The 27,877-nt window shown below is 43.0% G+C and overlaps 2 protein-coding genes across 11 annotated transcripts; one reads left to right on the top strand and one right to left on the bottom strand.

Annotated features, from left to right (window-relative positions):
• The first annotated feature begins 9,057 nt into the window (after positions 1-9,057).
• Positions 9,058-17,405, top strand: LOC120414935 (uncharacterized). Its single transcript, XM_039576266.2, has 5 exons — positions 9,058-9,616; positions 13,741-13,896; positions 15,050-15,160; positions 17,170-17,199; positions 17,260-17,405. The coding sequence occupies exons 1-5, from the start codon at positions 9,133-9,135 to the stop codon at positions 17,337-17,339; spliced, it is 861 nt and encodes a 286-aa protein (XP_039432200.1). The 5' UTR covers positions 9,058-9,132; the 3' UTR covers positions 17,340-17,405.
• Positions 15,217-26,542, bottom strand: LOC120414934 (uncharacterized). Of its 10 annotated transcripts, XR_005605153.2 has the most exons (4): positions 21,745-22,109; positions 21,393-21,686; positions 18,995-19,014; positions 18,913-18,927 (listed from the first exon to the last, which is right to left on the bottom strand). XR_005605153.2 is itself a non-coding variant. In XM_052707987.1 (3 exons), exons 1-3 carry the CDS (start codon positions 26,413-26,415, stop codon positions 15,944-15,946), a joined length of 1,470 nt encoding a protein of 489 aa, XP_052563947.1. In that variant the 5' UTR covers positions 26,416-26,542; the 3' UTR covers positions 15,217-15,943. The 10 variants fall into 10 exon arrangements, 3 of the variants coding, with proteins under 3 accessions (XP_052563947.1, XP_039432199.1, XP_052563946.1); XM_052707987.1 differs by lacking the exons at positions 18,913-18,927; positions 18,995-19,014; positions 21,393-21,686; positions 21,745-22,109 and adding exons at positions 15,217-15,948; positions 24,898-25,917; positions 25,971-26,542; XR_005605154.2 differs by lacking the exons at positions 18,913-18,927; positions 18,995-19,014 and adding an exon at positions 17,397-17,411 and having other exon boundaries at positions 21,745-22,107.
• Between the last annotated feature and the right edge of the window lie 1,335 nt (positions 26,543-27,877).

Below are 27,877 nucleotides of genomic sequence, written 5' to 3'. Positions count from 1 at the left end.
AAAACAAATGAAATATTGGTTCATTTTGGAGAAAAACTAAAAATAGTACCGGAGGTCAAGGTGGCTCTTACGGCTTTTTGAAAACCGAGATAGGAACTTTTCAAAAAAAAAATATCTAGATATAAAAAAAACGCCCAAGAACCGGTTAAGGAAAAGATTTTTCTTAAGCGGTACGCAGCTGAAAAGTAACACACGCAGAAAAATAAGGCATGTTTGAATCAACAAAACGTTTTATTGATTTGAAAATAAAGATTTTTGTTAAATCAACGCTAAACGTCAAAGCAACTTTTTCAAAACAACAAAAGATTTTTGTTGAATTGAGAAAATCAAGGTTTGTTTTAACGCAAAATCGGCGTTGATTATATTCAACAAAAATGTTGTTGATTCAAACCTCGTACAGGCTGGTTCTACAAAATATTTTTCTGCGTGCAGAAACGGAAAGTGGCGTTTGACGTTTCTGTGCGCGGAGCTTGTTTGCAATATGTTTTGATGAAAAAATAAAAGAATTGGAATTTTCCTTTTGTAATTGTAATTGTAATTTTATTTGGCAACGATATCCTGTTAGTCAGACTTTTTATCAGGGCAAGGAGGTGTACAAACCGGAAATTTAAATTAGGACAAGTAAAATCGAATAGTTACAAATCGTGTACTGCCGTTCTACGCATAATTGTCCCATGTTCAAAAAAGTGCAACTGAGAAAAACGCGATTGAAATTTTTCGATCGATTTCTGTGTTTCTACGCATAATTGTCCCGTGGGTCCCTATTCGCCCCAGATGTCCCTAATCACCCCGGTTAACATTTTATCACCCTTATTTGTAATCCTCTCACAGCTAAACAGGTAAACAACATGAAATGCTTCTTAAAACTCATGATTTAGTGATAGAAAATACTTGGTGGGACAATTATGCGTAGAAGTTCAACGATGGGACAAACAGACTTGGTGTTGTTTTCAATGATTTTCTGAACAAAGTTCTAGATTTTATGTGTTTTTCTGAAAGTTTACGTAAAATTAAGCTTAAAAATGATAAAAAGTCAGAATCGTCCAAAAATGACATGGGACAATTATGCGTAGAACGGCAGTGTACACAAAAAAAAACTAATTTTGACTTTGACGAACAATTGCACGCTTAAAAGCATTAGTACGTGTTTCTCTCTTTATAGCCAGAGGTAGTTGGTTCCAGCTGGACGTCCCGTGCACCAGCAGGCTTTTTCCACTGGAAGTCGTGTGTCGTGGAACGATAAAATTCGACGCGCGTTCGAGTTGTCCACGTTGAAGGTGTTGCGCGATGTAGCCGGGTAGTCGTCCTTCGTATGCCTGCTTCATGAAGCAGCATATCCTTATTCTGTAGTTGGTGGGAAGGTCATGTCCGAGTATTGTGTCGCGGACCGCCGCTGTGGTGTCACGACATCGCAGATGGTGCACGAAGCGAATCGCCGATTTAAAGCATCGATGCAGACGGTCGCGGAGAGTAGCAGTCAGTCCAGGGTAGTATATCACGTCGCAGTAGGTGAAAAATGGCATCACAGCAGCTTGTACTAGTTTGCGACGTGTTTCCAGTGACAAGACTGGTCCAAAACGGCGGAAGGTTCGAAGTGTGCTGTAGGTCTTCTGCAGGACATCGTCTTGGCTGCTCAATGGGATCTTGGTGTTGCAGAAGACGACGTCCTCCGTCGGAACAACCGCGCCGGTTTTGCAGAAGATTACAGCTTGCGTTTTCTTTGGGTTTGGGAACAGTCGATTAGCCCTCGCCCAGTGCGCAATCGAGGTCAGGTCTTCGTTAACGTCACGCACCAGTTGATCAACATTCGCGATCGGCCCCGACAGATAAATCTGGAGATCATCGGCGTAAAGCTGCCAGTGACATTTCAGCGCTCTTGGTAAGCTGTTTACGTAGAGGCTAAACAGCAGTGTGCTCAGACACGAGCCTTGGGGTGTTCCGTCGGTGACTTGCATCGCTGCTGACACGGCGCTCCCGAGGCGAACCACTTGAGAGCGGTCGCTAAGGTAAGATGCGATCAGGTCGCATGCAGCTCGAGAAAAGCGGAACTCATCGCGCAGCTTGTTCCTCAACAGCCGGTGGTCGACACAGTTGAAGGCCAGAGAAAAATCGACAAGGACCATGACTGTGCATCGATTCTCGTCCAGGTTGCTGTACAGGTCGTGGACCACTTTTGTCAAGGCCGTCGTGGTACTGTAGCCTCTCCTATAACCCGATTGGTTCGGCGCTAGGAGTGGTGGGTCAGCAGCGTCCAGATGTTCCGTGATCTGGGATAGGAGGACTTTTTCGACAACCTTGGACACAGCTGGTAGAACGCTGATCGGACGGAAATCCTTTGGCTGTGAAGGATTGGCGGCCTTCGGGATTGGAGTCACAATTCCTTTCTTCCAGTTAGTCGGGAAAGTCCTCGTGTCGATGATGTTGTTGATAAGATGAGCGAGGAGGGGAAGGACGAACGGACACAGTAGTTTCACGAACGAGATAGGGATGTCGTCACAGCCGGCTGCGTTTGTTTGAATTTCGAGGATCTTAGAGCAGACCTCGTTGACATCCGAGTGACGAAAAACGAAGTTCGGTTCGCCTGGATCATAAGCAGTTCTGTGACTCGGTTCCACAGGCCGCTCGTTTGTGTCTCCCGCGTTCAGCTGCCGATGCCCGGTTGTGAAGAAGGTGTCCAATTCGTCTGCATCTACCCCATCCGCAGGCTCGTTCTTTTTTGCGTTGTTGTGAATTCCTTCTCGTCTCAAGTTGCTCCAAAGCTTCTTAGCAGGCAGATTGGAGTCGAAGTTTTGTTCTGCGTATCTCTTTTTTGCTGCAAAAATCAAAGTGTTGGCCCGGTCGCGCTTACGGACGAAGTCATCGGTTGTCGTTCGTCGGCGCGTAGATGTTGATCTAGAAATTGATTGATTCTCAACACGCAGATCCGGTCAGTCACCATTCCACTTGATGACTCGGTTCTTCTGATCCCCAATCACTACACAGCAAAAATTACGATGGTAGAATCGCATGCAAAAGCATGTACATCACCTCCGTCAAAAAAGACACTCAATATTACACGCTGCATGTACAATTTTTCTTAGATCTAGGGTTTTTTCTCAAAATTCATTTTCCCTTAAAGAACACCCAGTTAGCAAAATCTAAACGTAGAAATATGTATCCTCCCTGCAAAGGCTTATGAATTGATTTCAGTTGAAAGGTTCTCCAAATCTCTGAATTGCAAATGTAACATCCTGGAGCAGAACTGTTAAATTCTAATAAAAACACAATTGAAATTGAAATGTACAGATTTTGCAAACACAACAAAAAAGTTGCAACCGACGGGACTCAAAACCAGCACCTACAGTAAGGACTGGCGCCTTAGCCCGCTCGGCCATCAGACCGATGAAAATCTGAAAGGATAAACGCATATATGAGCTTGACATTTCGGTCAAGTAGGTTTCCCATACTGATGGGCTACATATTTCAGGGTGTAAAATTACATAAAATTGCACAAAATAATGCAATATTTATTTTACACCCAGGCCTTTTACACGCAGCTGGATTACTACTTTTTTAGCTATGTACGAACCCGACTCCGTGCATCGCCTTTTCGCCGCCACTGTAGTAGATGTGGTACTTGAAAGAGGTGTTGACGATGGGGTCCACCGCCGTGAATTCTCGCTCTCCATGGCCGGGCCATCGAACTTCCTGGATGGCGCCACATACACGTTCAGCTTGTGCAGCTCCCGGGCAAGAAGGATCTTGGAGAGTTTTTTTTTTTTTTTTTGAATTAAATATACTTTATTGAATCTTTCTTATAATAATTACATTTGGTTTACATAATAAGTGGTCAGCTGTGGCTCTTCAGCTTTAGTTTGCTTTTCGTGATTTAAACACTGTTCATTTTTATAACTTTAAAAGTATATGATTTATCATTTTTGTAACACTAGGTACAATGAGGAAAAAAAAAGTTAAGAAAACATAACCTAACCTAAAACTAACTTAAACTTACAATAAACTAAACCAATCCTTGAATCAAGGGGTATTCAGAAATTGCACATTTTTCCCTGAATTTCAAACATTTCTCTTGAATCTTCTGATCCAACATTTTTACTTCTGCTAATTCATGAACCTCACTTGATCTTGTCCAGCCAGGAACATTCAAAACCATTTTGAGTACCTTGTTTTGGACACGCTGGAGCTTCAATTTATGAGTTCTAGCGCAACACTCCCAAACAGGTACTGCATACTCAATAACGGGGTAAATTATTTGTTTGTAAACTGCTAGCTTATTTTTCAAAGAAAGCTTTGATTTTCTGTTAATTAAAGGGTACAAGCACCTGATGAGAATGCTGCACTTGTTCAATATTTTGTCTACATGCTGCCGAAACAAAAGTTTCGAGTCAAGTATGAGACCTAAGTAGACAACTTCCTTTGACCAGGGTATCGAAACATCATTCATTTTTATCAAAACATCATCCTTTGGGGCAAATCTGGCCGATTTGGAAAGAGGAAAAATGATGGTTTGAGTTTTGGCTGCATTTATGCGAATTTTCCAGTCGCCAAAGTATTCAGAAAGAACGTCAAGACCCTTCTGAAGACGGCCAACTAAATATCTGGTTATTTTACCCTTATAAATAACGGCAGTGTCATCAGCAAAAAGTGACAACACACCATTACCAGGAAGAGTAGGCAAATCAGATGTAAAAATATTGTACAGAAGTGGGCCAAGAATACTTCCTTGGGGAACTCCAGCATCAATGTTGAATAATCCAGAAGCAATCCCATTCAGAAAAACCCTAAACGATCTCTCCGAAAGATAGTGCTGGATAATTTTGATAAGATACATTGGAAAACCGTACAAATACAGTTTATGTATCAAACCATCATGCCAAACATTGTCAAAAGCCTTCTCAACATCCAACAAAGCCATAGCAGTTGATTTAGACTCAAGCTTGTTCTGCTTGATGATTTTAGTTACTCTCGTAAGCTGATGAGCAGTATTATGTCCCTTACGGAAGCCAAACTGCTCATTCAAAATTATATTATTATCATTGGAAATATCCAAAAGCCTTGAATTTCTTTCTCAAAGTGTTTGGACAAACTACTCAAAAGATTAATGGGACGATAACTTGTTGGCGATGTTGGATCTATTGGAGGCTTCAAATTGGTATGACTTTGCCCAGTTTCCAATTGGTGGGGAAGTAACCAAGTTGCAAACATTTATTGAAAATATTGGCTAGATGTTGAAAGAACTGATCACTCTGTTTTTTCAACACTAGATTAAAAATGTTATCAAAGCCTGGAGCTTTCATATTTTTCATTTGTTTAACTGCAACTTTGACTTCCTCACCAGAAACATGGGAATCAGCAGGAAATTCAAAGGTAGAGTTATTATTTGTTGAAATACTATTGACAACTGATGTTTCTTTACGACTGGTCATGGAAGCGCCTAGATTATAAGAACCGACAAAATGAAGCCCAAGTGGATTTGCCATTTCCTCGGATGTAATCAAGGGAGAGTCCTCAACAATAAGAGTAGGAATAGGCTTTGGTTTGTTTTTAAGAACTTTTGAAAGTTTCCAAAATGGTTTTGAATAATTCCCAAGCTGGCTTACATGTTTTGAAAATTTTTGATTTCTGATATTGTCAAGTCGGTCTTGAATGATTTTGTTCAAATTGTTCACTGAAATCTTTTTGTCATAGTCCCCAGTCCGTTGATATTGTCTCCTATAAACATTCCTAAGTCTAATCAAGTGTTTAGTATCTACGTCAATATCAGTTACCTTAAAATTAACAGGAACCTCCCGAACGTTGGCAGCCTCTGCTTGGTTGATAGCCTGCTGGATCACCTCCAGCGAACGATCAATATCGGCAGAAGTTTCAGGGTGTTGATCATAGTCGATGTTGCTGTCGACCACTTGCTGAAACTGCTGCCAGTCAACGTTGTGGTAATCTTTCCGGGTTGGTTGCCGCTGCGGAGTAACGGAAGCTCCAACCTCCACAACCACCGGATAGTGATCAGAACTCAGCTCTTCAAACACATCAGGATGAGCCACGTTCTCAGCCATATTTGTGATGAAGAAGTCGATGATTGAGTGATTACCAGACCGAGCCACCCTCGTAGGTCGATCAGGACTCACAACGTTGTAGTATCCGTTTTGCAGATCGTTGTGCAGAATCACTCCGTTCCGATTCCTCCTGCTGTTGCCCCAAACTTCATGCTTCGCGTTGAGGTCACCAGCGATGATGTACTTTGCACTCCGCCGTGTCAGCTTCTGGATATCGCTCTTCAGTTTTGCTGCTGAACCATCTCTGGCATTCACCTGACGTGGGCAGTATGCAGCAATGAAGAGTACTGGGCCAACAGAAGTGGGAATTTCCACCCCAACGGCCTCGATGATGTCCAGCTTGAAGTGTGGCAGCCGGCGTGGCTTGAGATCACGATGAACAGCGACAAGCACACCTCCTCCTCCAGAAGTGGTCCTGTCAAGCTGCGTCGCGATCTTGTAGTTTTGCAGATAAACTTTTTCACCGGGCTTCAGATGAGTTTCCGTGATGGCAGCTACGTCAATCTCCTTCTCGCGAAGAAAATCCACCAGCTCTAAATTCTTCCTCCTAATGGAGCAAGCGTTCCAATTCAGCAGCTTGAGGGACCTACGATCCATACTGGATGACGAACGAGGTCAGCACTTCAATCTGCTGGGTCTTGGTTTTGCATCCACGCAGTGCAGCGGACATCTGTTTGAAAATATTGAGGAGTTCGGTTGAGGTGTAAAGATCGTTACCATTTTCCTCAACTGCTGGTTCTTGGGTTGGTCTTGGCTCCTGGCTGAAGCCCGGTGGTGACGGTCTCGGCTCCTGGCTGGAACCAGGCCGCGGTTGATTCATCTCAGCTCTCTTCCTGGGATCCAACGGCAACGGTGCCAGGTTCGGGACCTGCCGTCGCGGTTGAAGAGGTGGAAAGTTTTGCTCCACCAGGGCTGGAGGAGTTCTACGACGCTGAGGCTGATTCTTCGTCGATGCTTGCTGCCGAATTTTCACGAACTCAGCTCTCTTGGGGCACTTTCGGTCGGTTGACGAGTGCTCACCGTTGCAGTTGAGGCACTTCACCAGCGAATCTTGGATGCACTGGGATGTGATGTGCGCATCGGTACCACATTTGGCGCAACGACGCTTTAGGTGGCAGTTCTTACCTCCGTGCCCGAAACCCAGGCAGTTGAAGCATTGTGTGACGTCACGGTGCACTGGTCGGTATCGCTCCCACGACACGATAATGTTGAAAACCGCTCGGATTGCCTTCAGCTCAGGAAGCGTCGTTGATCCCTTAGCCAAATGCAGCAGGTAGAGCTGGTCACGGTACTTGATGTCTTTGTTGCGTCGGCTCATTTTGTGCACGGCCAACACATCCAGTTTCAAAACTTTTAGCTCGGCAGCTAATTCCTCCACTGGCATGTCGTACAGACCTCTGACGACGATTTTGTACGGCTTATCCATGGCGACATCATGGGTAAAGTACTCCGCCTCGTTTTCGGTCAAGTAATCCTTGACCAGTTGATAGTGCTGCCTGGATTGCACCAGCACCTTAAATCCATCCTGACACAGACGAATGTTGCCTTGGACTTTCCCAGACTTGATGAGTTCAACCAGCCCCGCTCGAAAGTCGATCGTTGCTGCTGATTGCCGCACATAAAAAGGAGGCAGTTTCTCCTTTCGCTGTTTCACTTCATTCTCCTTTGCTTTCGCTACCTGGTCCTCGTCAGGCAGTCCAGCAAACTTGTTGTTCTTCAATAGCTGCTCCTCGTGCGATGAAGAGTTCTCCTCCTCCTCCTCATCCATGGGTACAGTACCGTCGCTCTTTTTCGTCTTTTTGCTGTTCGTGTCACTTCCAAAAGCACCTTCCTCTTGGAAATCCCCGGTTTTTGGCCATCAGTTGAGGCCTCAACCTTCCTTTTGGAAATTCCCACTTTTTTGCCTGCTTGAACCGCAGGTAGGGCGATATTGCCGGCGTTTTGCGCCGGGACGCGACGAGTCATGTTGAATCAGACAACCTTCTCCAACGAATGCTCGATGAACAATGATCTTGGAGAGTTCGAACGTTCCAAGTACCGAGTTTCCAATCGTTGTCCTTTTTACATCGCCTTGTCTGATGCCGATTAATCCGTCATGAATTTCTTCTTCTGTTTCTGTACTACCAAAGTTTCCACCGGGAGTTGGTTACCGATCTCTGCAATGGTATCCCGGCCAGCCACGCGGGGAGGCCAGGGTATCGGAGTTACAGGACAAGAGGCTAAAGGACCACTTGGTGGGTCTATTTTATACCTACGGTACATGATGTACCTATGGTACGCGGACATTTATCCGGCTAAAATCAAATTGTTTCCCATGTGCTCCTAAAAGTTGCGTATTTCAACGGTATAACACACTATTCCTTTGTTTTCTTTTTTTCTAACAGAAGCATCAACGACCTCGTGGAGGTGACAAAACAGTCGCCGGGCGTGGCGGAAGGGGCTGTGGGGATGGTCAACGCCGTAACAGCCACCGTCGTAAAGGTCCGCATCGGGGGAGACTTGGTCGATGTACCGCCATCTAACGTGGTATTATACCATGCGACCAAGTCTCTCCTGATGCACGGGATCTCGACCCGCTACCCGGGCTACCAGGAATGCGAGCGGTGCCGATGCGTGTTTGAGAATGCCACAGCTTATACAACCCACATACGCAAATATAACATCCTGGACTGCTCCCCGCTGACAGTTTGCGCAGGGTGCCTAAAGGAGCGGACGGGGACTCATGGGGATTTCTGCGATAAAGTCGGCTTCAGCAGGCTGAACCGAGTTTGTTTCCTGTGCAACTCGAAAATGACAGAACGAACCAACTTACACCGGCACATTAAGACGTCACACCACGACTTGCGTGACACGCCACAATACGTAGCATTTATTGAAGTGGATCGTGGTGTGGCGTCGGTGCTAAAATATCTGGAGTCCTACCCAAGTGAAGGTTAGTGTAAACAATACAATCAAGGGTCCTGATTGCTCTAAAAAGACTCAATCACTCGCGAACACACTAATTCCTTTGTTTTCTTTTTTTCTAACAGAAGCATCAACGACCTCGTGGAGGTGACAAAACAGTCGCCGGGCGTGGCGGAAGATGGTCAACGCCGTAACAGCCACCGTCGTAAAGGTCCGCATCGGGGGAGACTTGGTCGATGTACCGCCATCTAACGTGGTATTATACCATGCGACCAAGTCTCTCCTGATGCACGGGATCTCGACCCGCTACCCGGGCTACCAGGAATGCGAGCGGTGCCGATGCGTGTTTGAGAATGCCACAGCTTATACAACCCACATACGCAAATATAACATCCTGGACTGCTCCCCGCTGACAGTTTGCGCAGGGTGCCTAAAGGAGCGGACGGGGACTCATGGGGATTTCTGCGATAAAGTCGGCTTCAGCAGGCTGAACCGAGTTTGTTTCCTGTGCAACTCGAAAATGACAGAACGAACCAACTTACACCGGCACATTAAGACGTCACACCACGACTTGCGTGACACGCCACAATACGTAGCATTTATTGAAGTGGATCGTGGTGTGGCGTCGGTGCTAAAATATCTGGAGTCATACCCAAGTGAAGGTTAGTGTAAACAATACAATCAAGGGTCCTGATTGCTCTAAAAAGACTCAATCACTCGCGAACACAAATCAAAGGTGACTGTTAACGCACATCGTAGCGGATGTGGTCCTGTGTGTCGGGGGGAGAACTTAGTGATCCGGTAAGCTAATTGAAAAGTCGCGATAGCTAGGGGAAGACTTTATTGCACAAAAGTTGTACATTTCTTGGGTGTTTATTGGCTCTACTTATCTTGCCCCTGAGGAGGGGTGACTGTCCCGGTCGACCATCTGGTCAGAAGTGTCTTGTGGTTGAGATCTGGTCTGATTCCTAAGCTAGTCAAGTTCTTGCGATCGGGAAGTCTACAAAACATTACAAAAGACAAACCACTTCGTGTGCTGAAACGACTACTAACATTGAACATAAAGGTACACGAAGGGCTACTGAGATTGTGTGTGTGGGGTTACATAATCTACAGTGCACAGTGGTCCAGATTGCAAAATTAAGTGGAAAATGGATTTTCCGAAAAATGGTTAAGTTTTGGAGCTTTGGTGTCTTCAGAAGAGTTGTTGCATATGGAAAGGGGCAACTTTTAGTTTGGTTGAAAATTAGGGTGGTTCACGATTAGGGTGATTTTGGAAATCTAACTTTACAGGAATATTTTTGGGAATTTTTTCGTCTTCTAAAAAGTTGACGGGCTTGCCAATCCAAGCAACTTTGTCGAAGACACCAAAATTTTATCTCGTAATCTACGCCTTCTACGACAAAATATATAGAAAGCATCTGAGCAAACCTTCAAAAATCAGTTTTTTTAACGTGGCAATTCAGGGTTAAGTTTTAGAGAAAAGTGGTATTCAGAGCACTTTTAGAGCTCTAAAAAACAAACATTTTTATTATCTGACAAGTCAATTTGGACTTAAGGGTCAAAAGTTACAGCGATTTTAAGGTAAAAAAGATGCAAATTTAAAACTTAAATATCTCGAAAAGGCGCAAGCCAAATTTTAAGCACTAGGCTGCATTTGAAAGAAGAGATCCAGCACTACAAACGCTGAAAAAATCTCAGGGGTGTTTTTCTTTAAACTCGAGATATCTTCATTTGAAAAAGTCTAATTTTCAAGGGAAAACCTTATGGGACCACCCTAACAAATTTTGAAAATTGTCCAAATATATGTTTATCCATGTAATTTTGCCCGCCGAATCTGAATCTGCCCTCAGAATTGACCCAAAGTGTCGAAAAATCGATTTTTGGTCATATTTTGGGTTTAAATGATAATTTTACATGGAAACCCAAAATATGACCAAAAATCGATTTTTCGACACTTTGGGTCAATTCTGAGGGCAGATTCAGATTCAGCGGGCAAAATTACATGGAAAAACATATATTTGGACAATTTTCGAAATTCGTTAGGGTGGTCCCATAAGGTTTTCCCTTGAAAATTAGACTTTTTCAAATGAAGATATCTCGAGTTTAAAGAAAAACACCCCTGAAATTTTTTCGGCGTTTGTAGTGCTGGATCTCTTCTTTCAAATGCAGCCTAGTGCTTAAAATTTGGCTTGCGCCTTTTCGAGATATTTAAGTTTTAAATTTGCATCTTTTTTACCTTAAAATCGCTGTAACTTTTGACCCTTAAGTCCAAATTGACTTGTCAGATAATAAAAATGTTTGTTTTTTAGAGCTCTAAAAGTGCTCCGAATACCACTTTTCTCTAAAACTTAACCCTGAATTGCCACGTTAAAAAAACTGATTTTTGAAGGTTTGCTCAGATGCTTTCTATATATTTTGTCGTAGAAGGCGTAGATTACGAGATAAAATTTTGGTGTCTTCGACAAAGTTGCTTGGATTGGCAAGCCCGTCAACTTTCTAGAAGACGAAAAATTTCCCAAAAATATTCCTGTAAAGTTAGATTTCCAAAATCACCCTAATCTTGAACCACCCTAATTTTCAACCAAACTAAAAGTTGCCCCTTTCCATATGCAACAACTCTTCTGAAGACACCAAAGCTCCAAAACTTAACCATTTTTCGGAAAATCCATTTTCCACTTAATTTTGCGATCTGGACCACTGTGCAGTGTTGTCTGGAAGTGTTTCTACATGATCGTCAAAAAAGAGTGAACCTGGGCGTGAACATACCGCCCGCCTTGAAAGGCCGAAGGCTTTCAACAAAATTAAATCCTAACAGCCCTACTTTTCTTAAAACTACTATCACAGCCCTTTCTTTTAAATTTCTTCGTCAAGTATTTTTCTGACTGTTGGGCTGCTGGCTGGGTTCACGCTGACGATGTTCTGCTGCTTGTTGTTGACGATGGGCCGAATCGAGGAGGAACAGCAACCTGAGGGTGGAAAGCGCTGAGCTTCTGGTTGAACATTAAAATTGTTGCTGTACTTAACTTGGTGCGGGGGTTGGAGCGGCAGTTCTGGTCCGTCCGACCACGAACGCGCCACTCCTTGTGCCTTGTTGCTGTGTCCTCGAATGCCGTGACTTTGGCAAGAGCGATCGCTTCGCTCACGATGCCGTCCGCCATGCGCTGGCGCGGCCGTTGGGGTGTCGCCCTCACGCTGTGGTGGTGCGACCGTTGAAAACACCGCCGCCAAATAGGCGCGATCGAAGACGATGATGTTGTTGGTGAGCGCGTTGCCACCGGTTCCGCTCCTCGTTGAGCAGACGTTGATCGTTGAACTTGTTGCATTCCAGGGATGTTTCAGCAGGACCTGTGATTTACGGTGATTGAGCTACTGTGTGAAAAACTAATCAACAGGTACTTATCTTGGGGAAGTGGCGGGGTGGCTGTTCTGGCCCGTCCGACCACGAACGCGCCACCCCCAAATGCCTCGCTGCTGGAACTCTGCTATCAGCATTTGGTGAGCTGATGTGCTGACTCGGTGCCTTGCTGCACCGCCCTAACGTAGGGGAAACCGTGGTAGGTTGTGCGGCTCGCGCGCCGCTCGGGGACCGCCGTGTTGCGGTCGTGCGATGATCGAGTCACCATCGCCCTCGTTGCTCGGGTGAGCTGGTGTCAGCGGCACTTGCGCCGCCCGCCGTGGGTGTAGAAGTGCGGCTTGTCGCCGCTCGATGTGGCCGTGCTGCCACTCGTGACTGCAGCGTCCGTGCTGCCCTTGTGTGTGTGGACTGTAGTTAGCCTGTAGTGCGGCTCGCGCGCCGCCCGACGTGTGCAGCACCGGTTGTGCAGCTTCGTTACCGTGGGGTGGTGGTTTGCGGCTTGGGTGCCGCCCCTGAAGAGTGCCAGCGGCCTTGGTGCCGCCCGCCGTGAACTGCTGCGCCGTCCGCGCGTCCGTACTGCTGCTGTTTCCTGCTTGTGCGTGTGATGCCACCGTTGTGGCCGACTTGGGTTCCACCAGGTGTGGACATTGGTGCCTCCAGCGAGGGCTTGAGTGTGCCAGCTGTGTGGCCGTAGGTTGCCTCCGTTGAAGCCTTGGGATGCCACCATGTTGTGGCCGAATTGTGGGACCAGGTGTCCCCGTGATCCGTGACGTCACCCGTTTGCTCGTGACTTCAATCCATCTCCGCGAGCCCAGAGAGGAAGGTGGCCGAAGACGGCCGGACCGATGCTGAAAATTGAGTGTGTGCTCACACCAACCTCTGACTTTTTTTTTTGGTCGATTTACATGTATGTAACCCCTTAAAGCGGATTCTTATTGGGCGGAACATTTCAGAAATCTCGCATACGCCGAGCGGTCAACGGGGTTGCCGCGTACGGATCCGGAGTTTATCCGACAGTGGCAGCGGCATCGGCGGCCGGAACGACACGGCCAGCCCGGACCTGCATATCGCAGAAACTGACGACGAGGACAGCGGCGACGAAGGTAATTGATGCGAATGCCCCAAACCTCCATTTCACTCCAGAAAGTTTCATGAAGATATTACATGATTAAGCTGTGTCGACGGACGGAGCACGCTAAGAAATTCACGAATTATTTGTGTCGCTGGTAGAAGCGATTGAGCAAATCGCTGGTAGCCTGAGTGTCGTGTTCGCTCGCGAATGGTTGCGAGCTCCAGTCGGCAAAGATTCGCTCGGCGATAGTGAGTGATTTTGGATCTTTGAACCAACAATCAGGACCCTTGAAATAAAATATCATTTCAACTTTGCCTTACTCTACAACTTCAAACATTTCTTTTACTTATTTTCAGATCTATACGACATGCTGGAAATCAGGAACCGAGGTGAAGACGTCGAAGCAATCCCCGGACGTATTTATACAAAAATACAGGAGCACTTCCGTGCAAGGTTTCCGGCATTATCAAACGGCATAGCTCCGCCCACGAACCAGAACGGCGCTGATGCAGGTAACATACATGCATTTCCCCTACCCTTTCAACAAGTCTAAACCTAAAACAGAACCAAAAATTGATGCGCCTGACCATGAATGTCAGGCTCCAATTTTTAGATGCTTAAGGGGTTACATACATGTAGAAAATCACAAAATTTCATATTAGGCCGATGCAAATATTTAAAAAAGTTTTTGTCCCTCGGCCCTGGCCGAGGTCAAGGGGGGGGGGGGGGTGGGGCAAAAAAATGAAAAAATATAAAAATTTAAATAACAAGCCGTAGTCTTCACATTTAAATGAAAAAAGGATTTTAAAATGCATTTTACACTAGTTCAATTGCATTGCAATCATTAGTTTTCAAAAAATCTAAGATCTGACAAAAACAAAAATTGTTTCCAAAAAAAGATTTTGCATCGAAAATTTTCAAAAAATCTTAAGATTTTTTAATAAACCCAATAAAGCTAAAAATGATTTTAAACGCAGGAGAATGTATTTTAATTTGATTCCAGCTGGTAGCACTTGAATTTTCATTGAAATTTTGATGTTTATTGTAAAAAATTTTTTACCCCTGATTTTTCGGGCCAATTTTGAAGGGGGGGGGGGGGTGGTGACAAAAACTTTTAAAAATATTTGTACCAGCCTTACAGAAAATGAATACAATCCACAAAAAAAGATGATTTTCAATCACTCCAGAAAGTTTCATGAAGATATTACATGATTAAGCTGTGTTAGAGACGATTTAAGTTCAGAATTTTGCCATGCGCAAAACGGATTGTCAAACTTTGCGAGCGTTTTTCTCGGAATATTTTTATCGTTTTTTTGGTATTAGTTATTGAAAATCGGCTTTCGTCATGCACACAGGACCGGTTTAACGATTCTTCTAACGGTTCAAAATTTTGAACCGATTTGGTCAAGGCAGTGTTAGGATATCGTGACACCTGTTTATTTGACACTTCTAAGATCAAATAGTTGTATCTCGGCAATGATACATTCAAATGTTTTCAAATGTGTTCTAATAATAGATGAAAATGTATACTGTAACGCCCTGAAAACTTTTTTTTTTATATATAAAATTGAGTGTGTGCTCACACCAACCTCTGACTTTTTTTTTTGGTCGATTTACATGTATGTAACCCCTTAAAGCGGATTCTTATTGGGCGGAACATTTCAGAAATCTCGCATACGCCGAGCGGTCAACGGGGTTGCCGCGTACGGATCCGGAGTTTATCCGACAGTGGCAGCGGCATCGCAGAAACTGACGACGAGGACAGCGGCGACGAAGGTAATTGATGCGAATGCCCCAAACCTCCATTTCAGTTCTTGTACAATGTCAGGCACAAAAAAAAAAATAGTATGCGTTAAGGTGGGCCTAGGTCTAGGAGATCGACATAATAACATCATTTTACGAGTGACTTAATAGCCTTTCCTCAGTAAAGTGAGGAAGACAAAACTGTCTGATACTGCTGCTACTAATAATTGATTTTTTCCTTCTTAAAAAAAACCATAGAGGATCTCCACCATGCACACACAGAAAAAAATATGTGAACTTACTCGACACGGAAAAAATGAATCACATGTAAACTCAGTTGATGTAAACTTGAGATTCGACGTATACGTTTGAATCACACGTAAACTCATGTTTTTACGTATAATTTGTTGCAAATTTACATTAAATTGCATTTAAATTTAAATGTTTGATGACGTGCAAAAGTGTTACATCATAAATGATGTAACATTCGGATATATTTTTTGTGTGTATACTGGGTAGGGGAACTATACCTTTCTCAGCCTATTTATATTATCGGCCTATCAGCACCTAGATCATGAATTACAGCTTTCATAAAGTGTTTTTGACTGTTCTTAAGTAATAAATAGTTCAAATAAAAGTGAACAAGCAACTCTCCCTTGATGATACATCTGAAAATGTTGATTTAATAGCGGAAAACGGCAAAAGTGATGAGAATTGGTCGATCGGCTTAAAGTGATTACAATGGGTATATTTCCCCTAATTATTGAAAAAAAGGATTGGCCGCAACCTGGACTGGTCCGGCTTCCCTGGGGAAAGTTACTCTGGAATGACATTGAAGAAATTTATTTTTTGAATTAATTTAAATTGTAGATTGCGGATGACTGGAGGAAAATGATTCCATTTTTGTTTCGTAGAAATTATGAGTGCAACAGTATATTAACCACAATACAGCATGTAAAAAAAGTATTTACACCCCTTGGGCACTATGCACATTTTGTGATGAAACATGTAAACAATTTAAAGTTTGACAGGAACCTAGTACTACGTTTTGTTCAGCAACTCATGCCGAACATTGTTTATATAACTATATAAAAATTAACTAAACTTTTAATTCCACATAATTGCTAAATAAACGTTCTGGAGTGGGTATAACATCGTTTTATAGATAGAATAGATTTTTCGTTGGAATTTCGTACCAACCCGGAATTACGTCGTCGGAAAATCCGCCGGCAGCCGAACCGGTCCACAATTCACAAGTCAACCTATGTGGCATCGGAAAGGGCATAAAATTTCCGATCGTTTGATACCCATACATCTAGGCTTTCTATAAAACCCACGTTTTTAAATACCTGGGCAAAACCGTTGTTATGGTTTCGTTTGAGCAACATGCTAAAAATGTATGGAAGTTCGTAATTTTTGTTCTCGCGGAAATAAAAACCCGTATTTTTCATCGAAAAAAAAAACACTAAAAAAGTTTTAAAAACGCAGCCATTTTCCGTTACTCGGCTGTAAAAAGTTTTGGAGCATGTCATTTAATGGGAAATTTAATGTACTTTTCGAATCTACATTGACCCAGAAGGGTAATTTTTTCATGTAGAACAAAATTTTTCATTTTAAAATTTCGTGTTTTTTCTAACTTTGCAGGGTTATTTTTAGAGTGTGACAATGTTTTACAAAGTTGTAGAACAGACAATTACAAAAAATTTGATATATAGACATAAGGGGTTTGCTTATAAACATCACGAGTTATCGCGATTTTACGAAAAAAAGTTTTGAAAAAGTTACTTTTTGCGTTTCTCTTTGTTTCGTCGTCCGTGTCTGTCGCGGGTGACGATGAACGGCCATGATCGACGACAACCAACCTTTTCATTCATTTATTTTTTTTCCCAGCGGTTATCATAAAAAGGCGAAGAATGTTCATCCTTTAAATGTAATGACAGCTATTTGTTTTTGTGATTCTGATTATCAATGACAAACCAGATCACAGTTCATTCATTCATTGTTACAATAAAACACTAATGTTGATTTTTTCCTTTTCACAGTGACCGTGGAAGAAATATCCAGAATGCTGTGTAAGTTGTTCGTAGTGTACGTTAGTTAAGGTGGTATTAATATTTGATTTCTCTGCACAGGTGATCTATACAAGCAGCTTGAGTTGATGAGCAGTTTTAGCCTTCTACCGGAGAACGATGGCGATGGTAAGTTTGGGTAACTAGCAGACAATTCAAGATACAAAATTAAAGGTGAAGGTGCTTTTTCTCCGATTCTGTTGTAAAATTGTTTGCTAGACAGAAAAAAACACAAAACCGTTAACGTTCGGAATGATTCCACTGTACCCTCATAAGTACACTCCCTACATGCTCTTAAAGATTTTTAAAAAAGGATTCTTAATTATTTATTGATTTGATGTTTCATTATTCAAACAAGTTACAATATCAGTACTGTATACGAATAATAGTAATATCAAAAGTGCTAACGGCTAACGGACAGTCCACTTGTCCGGCATTCGGAAAATGTTTGCAACGAGCTAATTCGTTTTACCTTCCTCACCTTACTGAGGAAAGGCTATAAAATCACTCGAAAAACGAAATTCTCAATTCGACTTCCTAGACCCACCTTCATGTATACATATCGACTCAGAATCAAATTCTGAGCAAATGTCTGTGTGTGTGGTGGGATGTTGATCAACAAAATTTGCACTGGGTTTATCTCGGCACTGGCTGAACCGATTTTGACCGTTTTGGTCTCATTCGATCCGTCTTGGGGTCCCATTAGTCGCTATTGAAAATCATAAAGTTTAGTTAAGTACTTCAAAAGTTATGCTAAAAAAACGATTTTAACAAAAGTCCGGAAGATTGTAAAAAGGGTGGTTTTTGTAAGAAACCCCGGCATGTTATACATTTTTAGAAAGGTACGATGAAAACGTTTTCCGGATCTATCATGCAACCCGTCGTTGAACAGGTAATCAAAAGACCTTTCTAACGCGTTCAAAACATTGAAAATCTGACAACCCTATCAAAAGTTATAAGCACTTAAGTGTTATTTATACACTTTGTAGAGGCCGGATCTCAGATATTTAGATGAAAACGTATTCCAAATATATCATGCGACCTATCTTTGGATAGGTAATTAAAAGACCTTCTCACGAGCGTGTCTATTTTGGATAGCATTACCCTTTGAATGAGAGGAAGGCACCAACCACCTAAGGGTGGATTAAGTAACGTTTTTTTTTATTTTTTCTCAATTATTTCTTCTCGTTACTCTCCACAGCGACTACAACTGCATCAACGAGCAGCAACATGCCTCCGGCAGCTTCCAGAAAAGGACGCGGCCGGCCGGGCACGACCACGCCGCGCGGAAGTTCGCTTGTACCGGACCCGCCCCTTGCGGACCCTCCGGGTAAGAGAAGATTATTTTTTGGAATGTTTTTTAGGATGGATTTTTAAAAAAGGATTCTTAATTATTTATTGATTTGATGTTTCATTATTCAAACAAGTTACAATATCAGTACTGTATACGAATAATAGTAATATTTATTTTTTTTTTCAGCATCTGCCTTGCGCTGTAGCTATTGCGGTAAAACTTTAGCCACAATGTCCAGCTTCAGAAAGCATGTAAAAACCCAACACCAACAGCCGCCGTCTCTGGAAGTATGCAGCATATGCGCTGCAACATTTCCGGACAAGAAAAAGTTGCGCGACCATGTAACGCAGGACCATCCGACAGTTAACAAGTGCCGATACTGCGGCTTCGTGTACCGTTACTGTGGCAATCTGGCCAGGCACGAAGCTAGCTGCATCCTGCGGGGTGAGTTTGTCATTTATTTTTTAATTTATTTAAGTACATTTCTTAACTTCATAATATTACCTAAGGGAATTACAGGACACCTAGAAAGGGAGCGCTCTTTTATTACTTAACGCAAAAAATCGGATTTTTGGACCCCCACTTCCGCACTCGTAACAAAATTTTCATATAAATGTTAACCCCTTCCCGCTCAGAGCAAAATCGAGATTTTTACGTTTTCCCACATTACTCGTAACAGGATCGACCAAATTGGACGAAATTTTAATGGTTATTAGTTAACATTTGTTACAATAAAAAGGGAATCGGAATGACATCCCAGCTGCTCTCTAGAGCTCAAAAAGAAAGGCAAACCCGTGATCTAGTTTTCATGTGTATTCAAACCAGTGCTGTTAAACGTTAATTAACGTTAACGCGTCCGTTAATCGTTAAAATTAACGTGAACGCGAACGGAGCCTACGTTGATCTTAACTTTAACGCGAACGGAGCACGTTAATTAACGTCGTTAATTAACGCGTTGATTAACGCGTTAATCTTTGTGAGGCTCCGACTTTGAGGGCCTGTATATCCCAAACGGTAACATCTAGCGGGTTACTGCCAGTTGCATTTTAAGGGCATTAACTGTGTCTATGAGTTCCCGGTGAGGTAATTTGTTCAAAGTGGCCACCGGTTCCGGCAACCCGGAACATCCGTCAAGCATGTTTTTAATTTTTTTGTCGTTCAATCGTCATTTGAGCCAATGTTATGAGACGTTGTTTGTAGTACATAGGTATACTGACTATATTGGGTCAGTTCAGGGTATCTGTGGCCACTCCGGAACCGATTCCATGGTACCACGCAAATGGTTCCGACGATTGTGATATTCAAAAGTCGACCTGTTGCTTATCAAACTTCGTATAATTAAAATCATTAATCATCCATTATCATGCTGTGCCCTTTGACCCGATCGGACCACTCCGGAACCGGTTACCGGTGGCCTCGGAGGAAGTGTACTGAGTATAGAAAAAGTCCTTTCATGTGACATATCAAACTTCATGAAATTGAAAGTTATGACCACTTAGATGCATGTCGGTGCCTTATGATTCAGTATGAAGATTTTTTAAATTATTCGGGAAATATTTCCGATGCGCTTTTGTATTGGTTCCGGTTGACCCGTCTTTAAACTCCAGTGCGCTTGCAATTAGTAGGCTACAAGATGGTACGCAGTTGAAGTCCCATTGCACTGTATCCAAGTAGGCCAATTAACCAGCTGAATTGTACAGGTTTGACACTCTCGCCGGTTACCATGGAAACCCGATCAGAGAGCCAGTAGTTGCTGTTTATTACGTCAATTGTCAAATTTGCCTAATTTTTAGTTCAAGGCCTCCCAGATTGTGTTATGGAACCACTTCTGAATGTTCTGTCGATGATTTTAAAACAAGCCAACCAAACCAGTGTATAGCTAATATATATTTTTATTAACATAAAATTCTTCATAAGACGTCGGCACTTTCTCTATGATGCAGGAGAAGCGAGAGGGGGGACGGTTAAGCACTGTAGCCTCCAGTGACCGATTCCGGAAGGATCAACCCTGAAGACGTCAGTTTGGTCTTCGTTGGTTATAATTTTCAGTTTCATGAAGTTTGATATGTCACATGAAAGGACTTTTTCTATACTCAGTACACTTCCTCCGAGGCCACCGGTAACCGGTTCCGGAGTGGTCCGATCGGGTCAAAGGGCACAGCATGATAATGGATGATTAATGATTTTAATTATACGAAGTTTGATAAGCAACAGGTCGACTTTTGAATATCACAATCGTCGGAACCATTTGCGTGGTACCATGGAATCGGTTCCGGAGTGGCCACAGATACCCTGAACTGACCCAATATAGTCAGTATACCTATGTACTACAAACAACGTCTCATAACATTGGCTCAAATGACGATTGAACGACAAAAACTTTAAAAAACATGCTTGACGGATGTTCCGGGTTGCCGGAACCGGTGGCCACTTTGAACAAATTACCTCACCGGGAACTCATAGTCACAGTTAATGCCCGTAAAATGCAACTGGAAGTAACCCGCTAGATGTTACCGTTTGGGAGATACAGGTCCTCAAAGTCGGAGCCTCACAAAGATTAACGCGTTAATCAACGCGTTAATTAACGACGTTAATTAACGTGCTCCGTTCGCGTTAAAGTTAAGATCAACGTAGGCTCCGTTCGCGTTCACGTTTATGTTAACTTTTAACGAATCCGTTAAGTTAAACGTCGTTAATCTAAACGTTTAACAGCACTGATTCAAACATATCGAACGTGTTGGTGTTTGTGTGTGTGTTTGTTCGTACAACTCTTCCTTCCCTCTTCTTCAAACTTCCCCTGTGCTCTTCTTCTTTTCCCGCGCTCCGCGCGCCTTTTCGGCTACTAGCCCTTTTCTTTTTCCTTCTTCTTCTTCCTTCTTTTTCTTTTCCCCGCTCTACTCACTTCTCCTCCTCCGCAAGACCTTGCCATGATCCCCTTCGATCGCCAGCCGCTGCGCCGGCGTCCGCCGCCTCGCGGCGATGTTTTTTCTCCGCCATCACCGACCGCCCTGCTGCCGCTGCCCACGACGACTGCCCCGGCCGTTTGCACTGATCCCGGCCGCGTTGAAGTCCTGGCTGTCTCGTGCGATTCTCGCCCGCATTTTGACCGCCATCTTGTTGTTCCCGCAGACCGTACGCAGACGATGAGATTCCGGCTTCGAAGTTCCTGGGCGGTTCGAGTACGCACAAAAAGGCCCTAATCAAAGCAGCGTTAATGGCACATCCAAAACGAGATCTTTTCGCCTCCAACTCACCCTGTTCGGGGCCTTCTACCGTCCCGACGATGATGTGTGTGTGTGCGTTATCGGAACGCAGTCGATTCGGACTGGAGTCGGATGCGGTGGCTTAGTTTTTGCGCCGAACGTGTGCGTCTGGGCACAATCCTTTTTTCCACCCGAAGGCGCACGACAGCAGCACGACTTGACGGCGGGGCGACCACTTTTCACGGGACAGAACACACGCGCACGCGGTCAGCGTGAATCACCGAGTGGAACCTCGTCCACCGCACGACCGTTCTTCACGTTGGCGTCCACCGAATGACTCTCCCTTTTTTCAGCGGAAGTGAGCGCGCTTAGTCAAGGCAAGCTTTGTTTTCAAGCAAACAAAGTTTGACGTTTGCGTGGTAGCGGGGGGTGATTTACAATTTTCGCACAGACTTTTCGCATCAAAATATACAGACTAAACATAATTGCTACACATTCTATATTAACTAATGCAGGTTGAAGCAGGTTGAAAAAATGAATAGTTGCCGAGAAATTTAATTTTGAACCCAAAAATTAGTGGTGCTTTGGAGTAACCATGGGCGTTAGAGGGATAAAATTTTTGTATGTAACGTTACGCGGCCTCCGACCTCCCTACTGCGTTACGTGAAAAAAGAACGCTCCCAAAGATCTAATAAGCATAAAACCATAGGGACCATCCATAAACCACGTGGACATTCAATTTGGAAATCTCATACCAACGATTTTTTCTAAGCGAAGCAAGGGACCATCCATAAACCACGTGGACACTTTTTTGGGAATCTCAAACCCCCCCCCCCCCCCTTCGTGGACAATTGTCCATACAAAAAAAATCTTTTTTGTATGGAGCGTGGACAGACGCCATACCCCCCCCCCCTAAAGTGTCCACGTGGTTTATGGATGGTCCCCAAGCTAAACGACCCAAACCCGACATGCACACTGGTTGTTTGATCGGTGCACCGAAACTTCTAGTGCATATAATCATTTTCACTCAAACCTGCCTGCATAATACGAAACGTTTTCTCTATTCCACTAGATGAACCCATTTACTTTTTTAAACCCTTAACAAAAGCGTCGCAGGTTCGAAGAAGATAATAAACTAAACTATAAATTTAATCAGTAATTTAGATTATTTAAAAAAAGTCAATTGGGTACTAAAACCCTATGTAAATTTTTATGTACAACGGTAAAAAACACGATCAAAAACATTTTCTGATCACTTTTTTAATTTTAACGCAAAAAAAAAAATAATGACAAGACAATTTTTTTTCGATGGATCAACTATGGTCCCCTTAGAACGAGCTGTCAAGTAGGAACTTTTCTGTCAAGAAGGACCGCGAGGTAAATTTTTTAAATTTGATTTAAAAATCCATTTTAAACTCTTTGTGGTCGTACAAAGAGTCATTGTACTCAGAAAACAAAGCTTTATTGCTGTAAACAATAATATCAGCAATCTATAGATAGCTTATAAGCTTCATTTTAGGACCCAATTCAAAATAATAGAAACCACAAAATAACGGTTTTATTTTTTTTTTATATTTCGAAAATGTTGACATTGCATGTTGTACAATTTATCTAAAAGTGTAATTTTATCTATAAGTTAAGTATAGCTAATGAAAAATCGTTGAGAGCCAGAATTTCTACATTTCAATAAAAAAAATGTTAGAAAATGTTTTAAGCTTCCGTATAGTTAAACTGCAATCATTAATTTAAAAAAAAGGTTCGACAAAAAAAAACATTTTAGCGAATAAACATTAATTTATTTCATCGAGAATTCACTGAAATTCAAATTATTTTCAATAAACCCAAGATTCTGAAATGATTTTACATTCAAAGAAATGCATATTTAATTAATTTATTAATTTCAGCTGATTGCACTTAATTTTTTTTTTTGAAAATATATTTTTGCTTCTGGGTTTTCGAGCCATTTTTTTAATATTAGGGGAGGGGTGGGTTGATCGACGAAGGCTTTGTAAAATATTTGCAACAAACTTGATCCTCCGATTTCCACATTTTGTCTGCCTGAATCAGTTGGTAGTCAATCAGATTCGTTATCTAACTGTAATGAGTTCGAATCCCGAAGGAAGTGCAATGTAAGTTTGAGGGTCAGTTCATAAAAGGGTCATTATGACTTGCAAAGAAAACTTATATTTTTGCAACTATTACAGAATTCTACCTAAGTCAAACTAGAACGTTTTTTTGATGAAAGTTTTTACGATATTTACTAGTTTCACTCACATTGAAACGTGTAAAATTGTTTTAATTATAAAAAATTGTGAACAAATATTTTGTATTCTAAAGTGGGTATCAAAATATTTATAAGTCATAAGTTTTTTTATTAACAAAAATAAAAAAGATTACCATTTAAAAGTTTATAATAAACCTTAATTTTTAAAAAGTATAAAATCACTCTACAAGTGGTCAACGGGCCATTTTACATGATCATTCAAAATGGGTCCGCGGGCCACAAAATATCACCTCGCGGGCCACGTTTGGCCCGCGGGCCATACTTTAGTCACCCCTGCTGTAAAATTTTTGAAACTCAAAATTTACATTTCTTTAATCCATTTAAAATCAAAAATGTTTTGTTTTTTTTTTAATTTCAGAAAATTTAAAGAGCTTTATTTTTTCATTTTTTTTTTCTCCAAGAATGTTAAAATTTAGAAAAAAAAAATAACTACGGGTTAAATCACATTCTATATCTTTGGGAAAAGTTTCAAATATGATTTTCAAGATTGAAAATTGAAGAACCCATATGAAATAAATACTGAATAAGGTTAAAAAACATGACTCAAAAGAAATTAAATGCTCAGAGTCGATAAGCAGATGTTGAAAAATGAGTTGAGTGTAGTAATAAATTTATTTAAGAAATATCAAAAAATAAAGATTTTTTTTTGAAAATATCTCTTCATTATCTTCATTTTTCGACGTTTCTTGTTAAGAAAATACAAACATTTTCGGAATGAACTCAATTAAAAAAAAAATCAAAGTTTTTCACTCAAAAAACAAAAGCAAATTATCTTAATTCCTGATAATATTTTTCTGTATAACTTGAGAATAATTCTATCCCTCTCAATTAAGTTATTTATCAAAATTGCCATCCGCGCGGTCCACGCCGTCCGTAACAACCCTGGAACTCAAACAAACTAGTTAATCTCCCCAACTCACCGTACAACTCCTCAATCCCGCGATACTTCGCAATCAGGCGCTTGACCTGCGTCGGCAGCCCGAAGTACGGACCCATGTCCTTAAAGTGGGACGACACCAGCGGCGCCGACTTGCGAGCCACCAGCTTCGGCGAACCCACGCTCGCCTGCTTGCCGAAAATGTGCGCCAACCGGGACCGGTTCGACGGTTTCTCGGCCGCGATCGTCACATCCTCCTCCCAGTTGATTTCGGCCAGGTCCGCATCAACCTCCGGCGGCAGCGGGTCGTTGAACTCGACGTTGCTCGTGTCCAGCAGGGTGCGTTCAAACTCGTTGAACACGCCCATGATCTGCTGGCGCTGCTGGGACGAATCGAACTCCCGCGCCAGCTGACTGTCCACAACGTCGTCCAGCAGGTTCGCGTTGTTCTCCTCCATCATGGATCGCTCGAGCCGGATGTACTGCGAGCAGGTTGCGCTGTTCTTCACGATCGAGTGCACCTCGGGGGAACGCAACGGCGTTCCGACCTGCGTCAGAGGCTTCTTCCCGTTGCGATCGACTTCCTCCAGGAACAACTGGCTGCAGTTTGGATCGACGGCCTCCTGGTAGCTCGGGAAGTAATCATCGTCGTCATCGACCTGCTGAACGACCGCCTCCGAAGGCTTCGCCTTCGGCAAAACCGATTCCATCTGCTCGCTTTCCCAGTCGTCGAAGGCTTGCGAGTCCAGCTGGAACATATCCACGGTCGGTTCCTTCGGGATCTTCGGCTTGCTCGACGACGCCACAACCTCGTTCGAGCTCTTGCGCTTTGGCGTGGAGATCCGCGACTCAAACAGGGACTTTCGCGAGTTCGGGATGGTCGCGGAGAGTTTCCCGGGCGGCGATTCCTTCCGATTGAGCCAACCATCCTGCACGGACTTCGCTCCGTCAGGGGAGTCCTTCTGCGAAATGTCCAGCACGATGTACCGGCTTGGACCGGAGGAGCGAGCCTTCTTCGGTGACGGAGACTTGGCGGCCGGGGACAGTGGACGCAAGCGGGCAGCTAAAAAACCAACCATCATTATTCAAAATATCCAACCCTTCCAACCAACTGACCTTGCAACATAAAACCAGCCCGGGTCTGTTCCGGCTTCTTGAACACAACGGGCTGCTGCTTGTCCTGCTGCGTTGCCATCCGCTCAATTCCGGCCAAATCCACCGCGTTCAGCAGCGTATCGTCCATACTCATCAGATTATCCCGCGTTGTGTTCCCAACGTTTCTAGCCGCAGCCGTCGCAGTACCGACAACCGGAGCAATCTGCGGCCGTGGTGGGGGCGGTCCCCGCGGAGCAGCCTGTCGCCAGCCCGTGGATGGCCCGGTTCCCCGTGGAAGACCGGGTGGACGGGCCCGCTGTGGGACGCCGGGCATTTTGAACGGGAATCCATTGGAGGAGGACCACGACGGTGCGCCGTTCGTCGGAGGAGGATGTGAGCGGCGTTGGTTGCCGAAGCCGGTCGGGGCGGGCAGACCCGTGCGCGGAGCGAAGCGCGTTGGAACCATTTGCTACGTTGTATGATGAAAATAGATCACATTGCACAAGAAAATCCGAAACAGACGCGGAAAAACTTTTCTTTTGTGTTCGAGAGAGGCACGTGAAAAAAGGACAACAATCTGGATAACGGTACTCTTCAAATCTAGATTAAATTTTCAAAACAACCTATCCCTCATGGGTTTCCTATAGAGATATCCACGCGCGAGAGTGTGTTAGTTTGTAACAATATTTACACGCAGACATAGGCAAATCGAGTAGAATGATTCGTCTGTCAAAATCAGCAGTGTCCTTTGTTATACCACGAGCACGTGGTAAACAGCTGGTTTTTACAAGCGACTTGTCTACTCGATTTGCCTATGTCTGCGTAAAAATAGTTTCGCAATTTCGCAATTTTCAGTGTAAGAACGGGCCTTGACCGATCTTATGCACCAGGTTCCCGACGAACACGCACTGCCCTTACACCTACATCTTACCCTTGCTCTGAGTCAGTACGAGCAACACGCTAGAACACGCTTTGAGTGTTCGTGCCAGGCATGCACACCTTCTTTTCCGGTTACGCATTTTAACTCGGCCGGGGGTGGTACATTACGTAGGGTTTGATGTAAGTATAAGCGCCTAACCATTTATAGTGTGCATATCAACTTTCATAAAGCAAAAACTGTTATATTTTTAGTTTGAATTCAAAAACTAATTGTTATTTACAGTGTATTGTTTTCTCCTGAAATCTTCCCTATTGTTGAGTCGTGTTTATCTGTTGCTATTTCTTTTGTCGCGGTGTTTTGTTACAATATTTTGGTCCTAAGCATTTTAGAAAAGTTTTTCAAAAGTACAATAGTAATATTTGCGTTAATCCTTTAATCATTTCATAAATTGAGTCAGGGCTCGAACCTCACTTGCTTAAGAAAAAGGTGAAGTTTCAAAACAATGGACAGTGAAAGAAATATACTATGTAAAGAATCAATAGTAAAAGAAAGATAGTAATTTATGAAGAAGATAAAGAAATTAACAATAGTTAATAAATAGAGGTAACAAACATGCTTAGATTGTATAAGGGAAATTTATAGGGTAGATGAACAATTATTCAAATAGATAAATAAAGATAAACAAAATTGACATCGCTGCCAAATTAAGGGAAAACAGACAGTTTGTTGCAGCAGCATCAATTAGTAAAATAGAGTGGAAAAGCGTTGAGAAATAAGAGAATCAAATAAGTAAAATCGAAATCAAATGGGGGATAGTAAACAGAAGCCGTTTTAGAAAATCAGTGAAACAAAATAAACAGAAGATAGCTGTTAGCTGAAATGGAAAGAAGAGAAACCCCGTTCTGCGACGTTCAGGTACATCCACAGCAGTTGACTCAACATACTGCGAATCAAAACAATACCGTCTAAAATCACAAATTACTTCCCTTTCCCACATTGACGCGCCCCTTTCTTCTAGCCGTCTCGACTCTGACCCTCGCTGGTCAAA

The sequence above is a fragment of the Culex pipiens genome, chromosome 2 (assembly GCF_016801865.2).
Source record: "Culex pipiens pallens isolate TS chromosome 2, TS_CPP_V2, whole genome shotgun sequence".
Taxonomy (NCBI): domain Eukaryota; kingdom Metazoa; phylum Arthropoda; class Insecta; order Diptera; family Culicidae; genus Culex; species Culex pipiens.
Note: the sequence above shows the minus strand (reverse complement) of the source record. Positions and strands in the feature narration are given on the sequence as shown.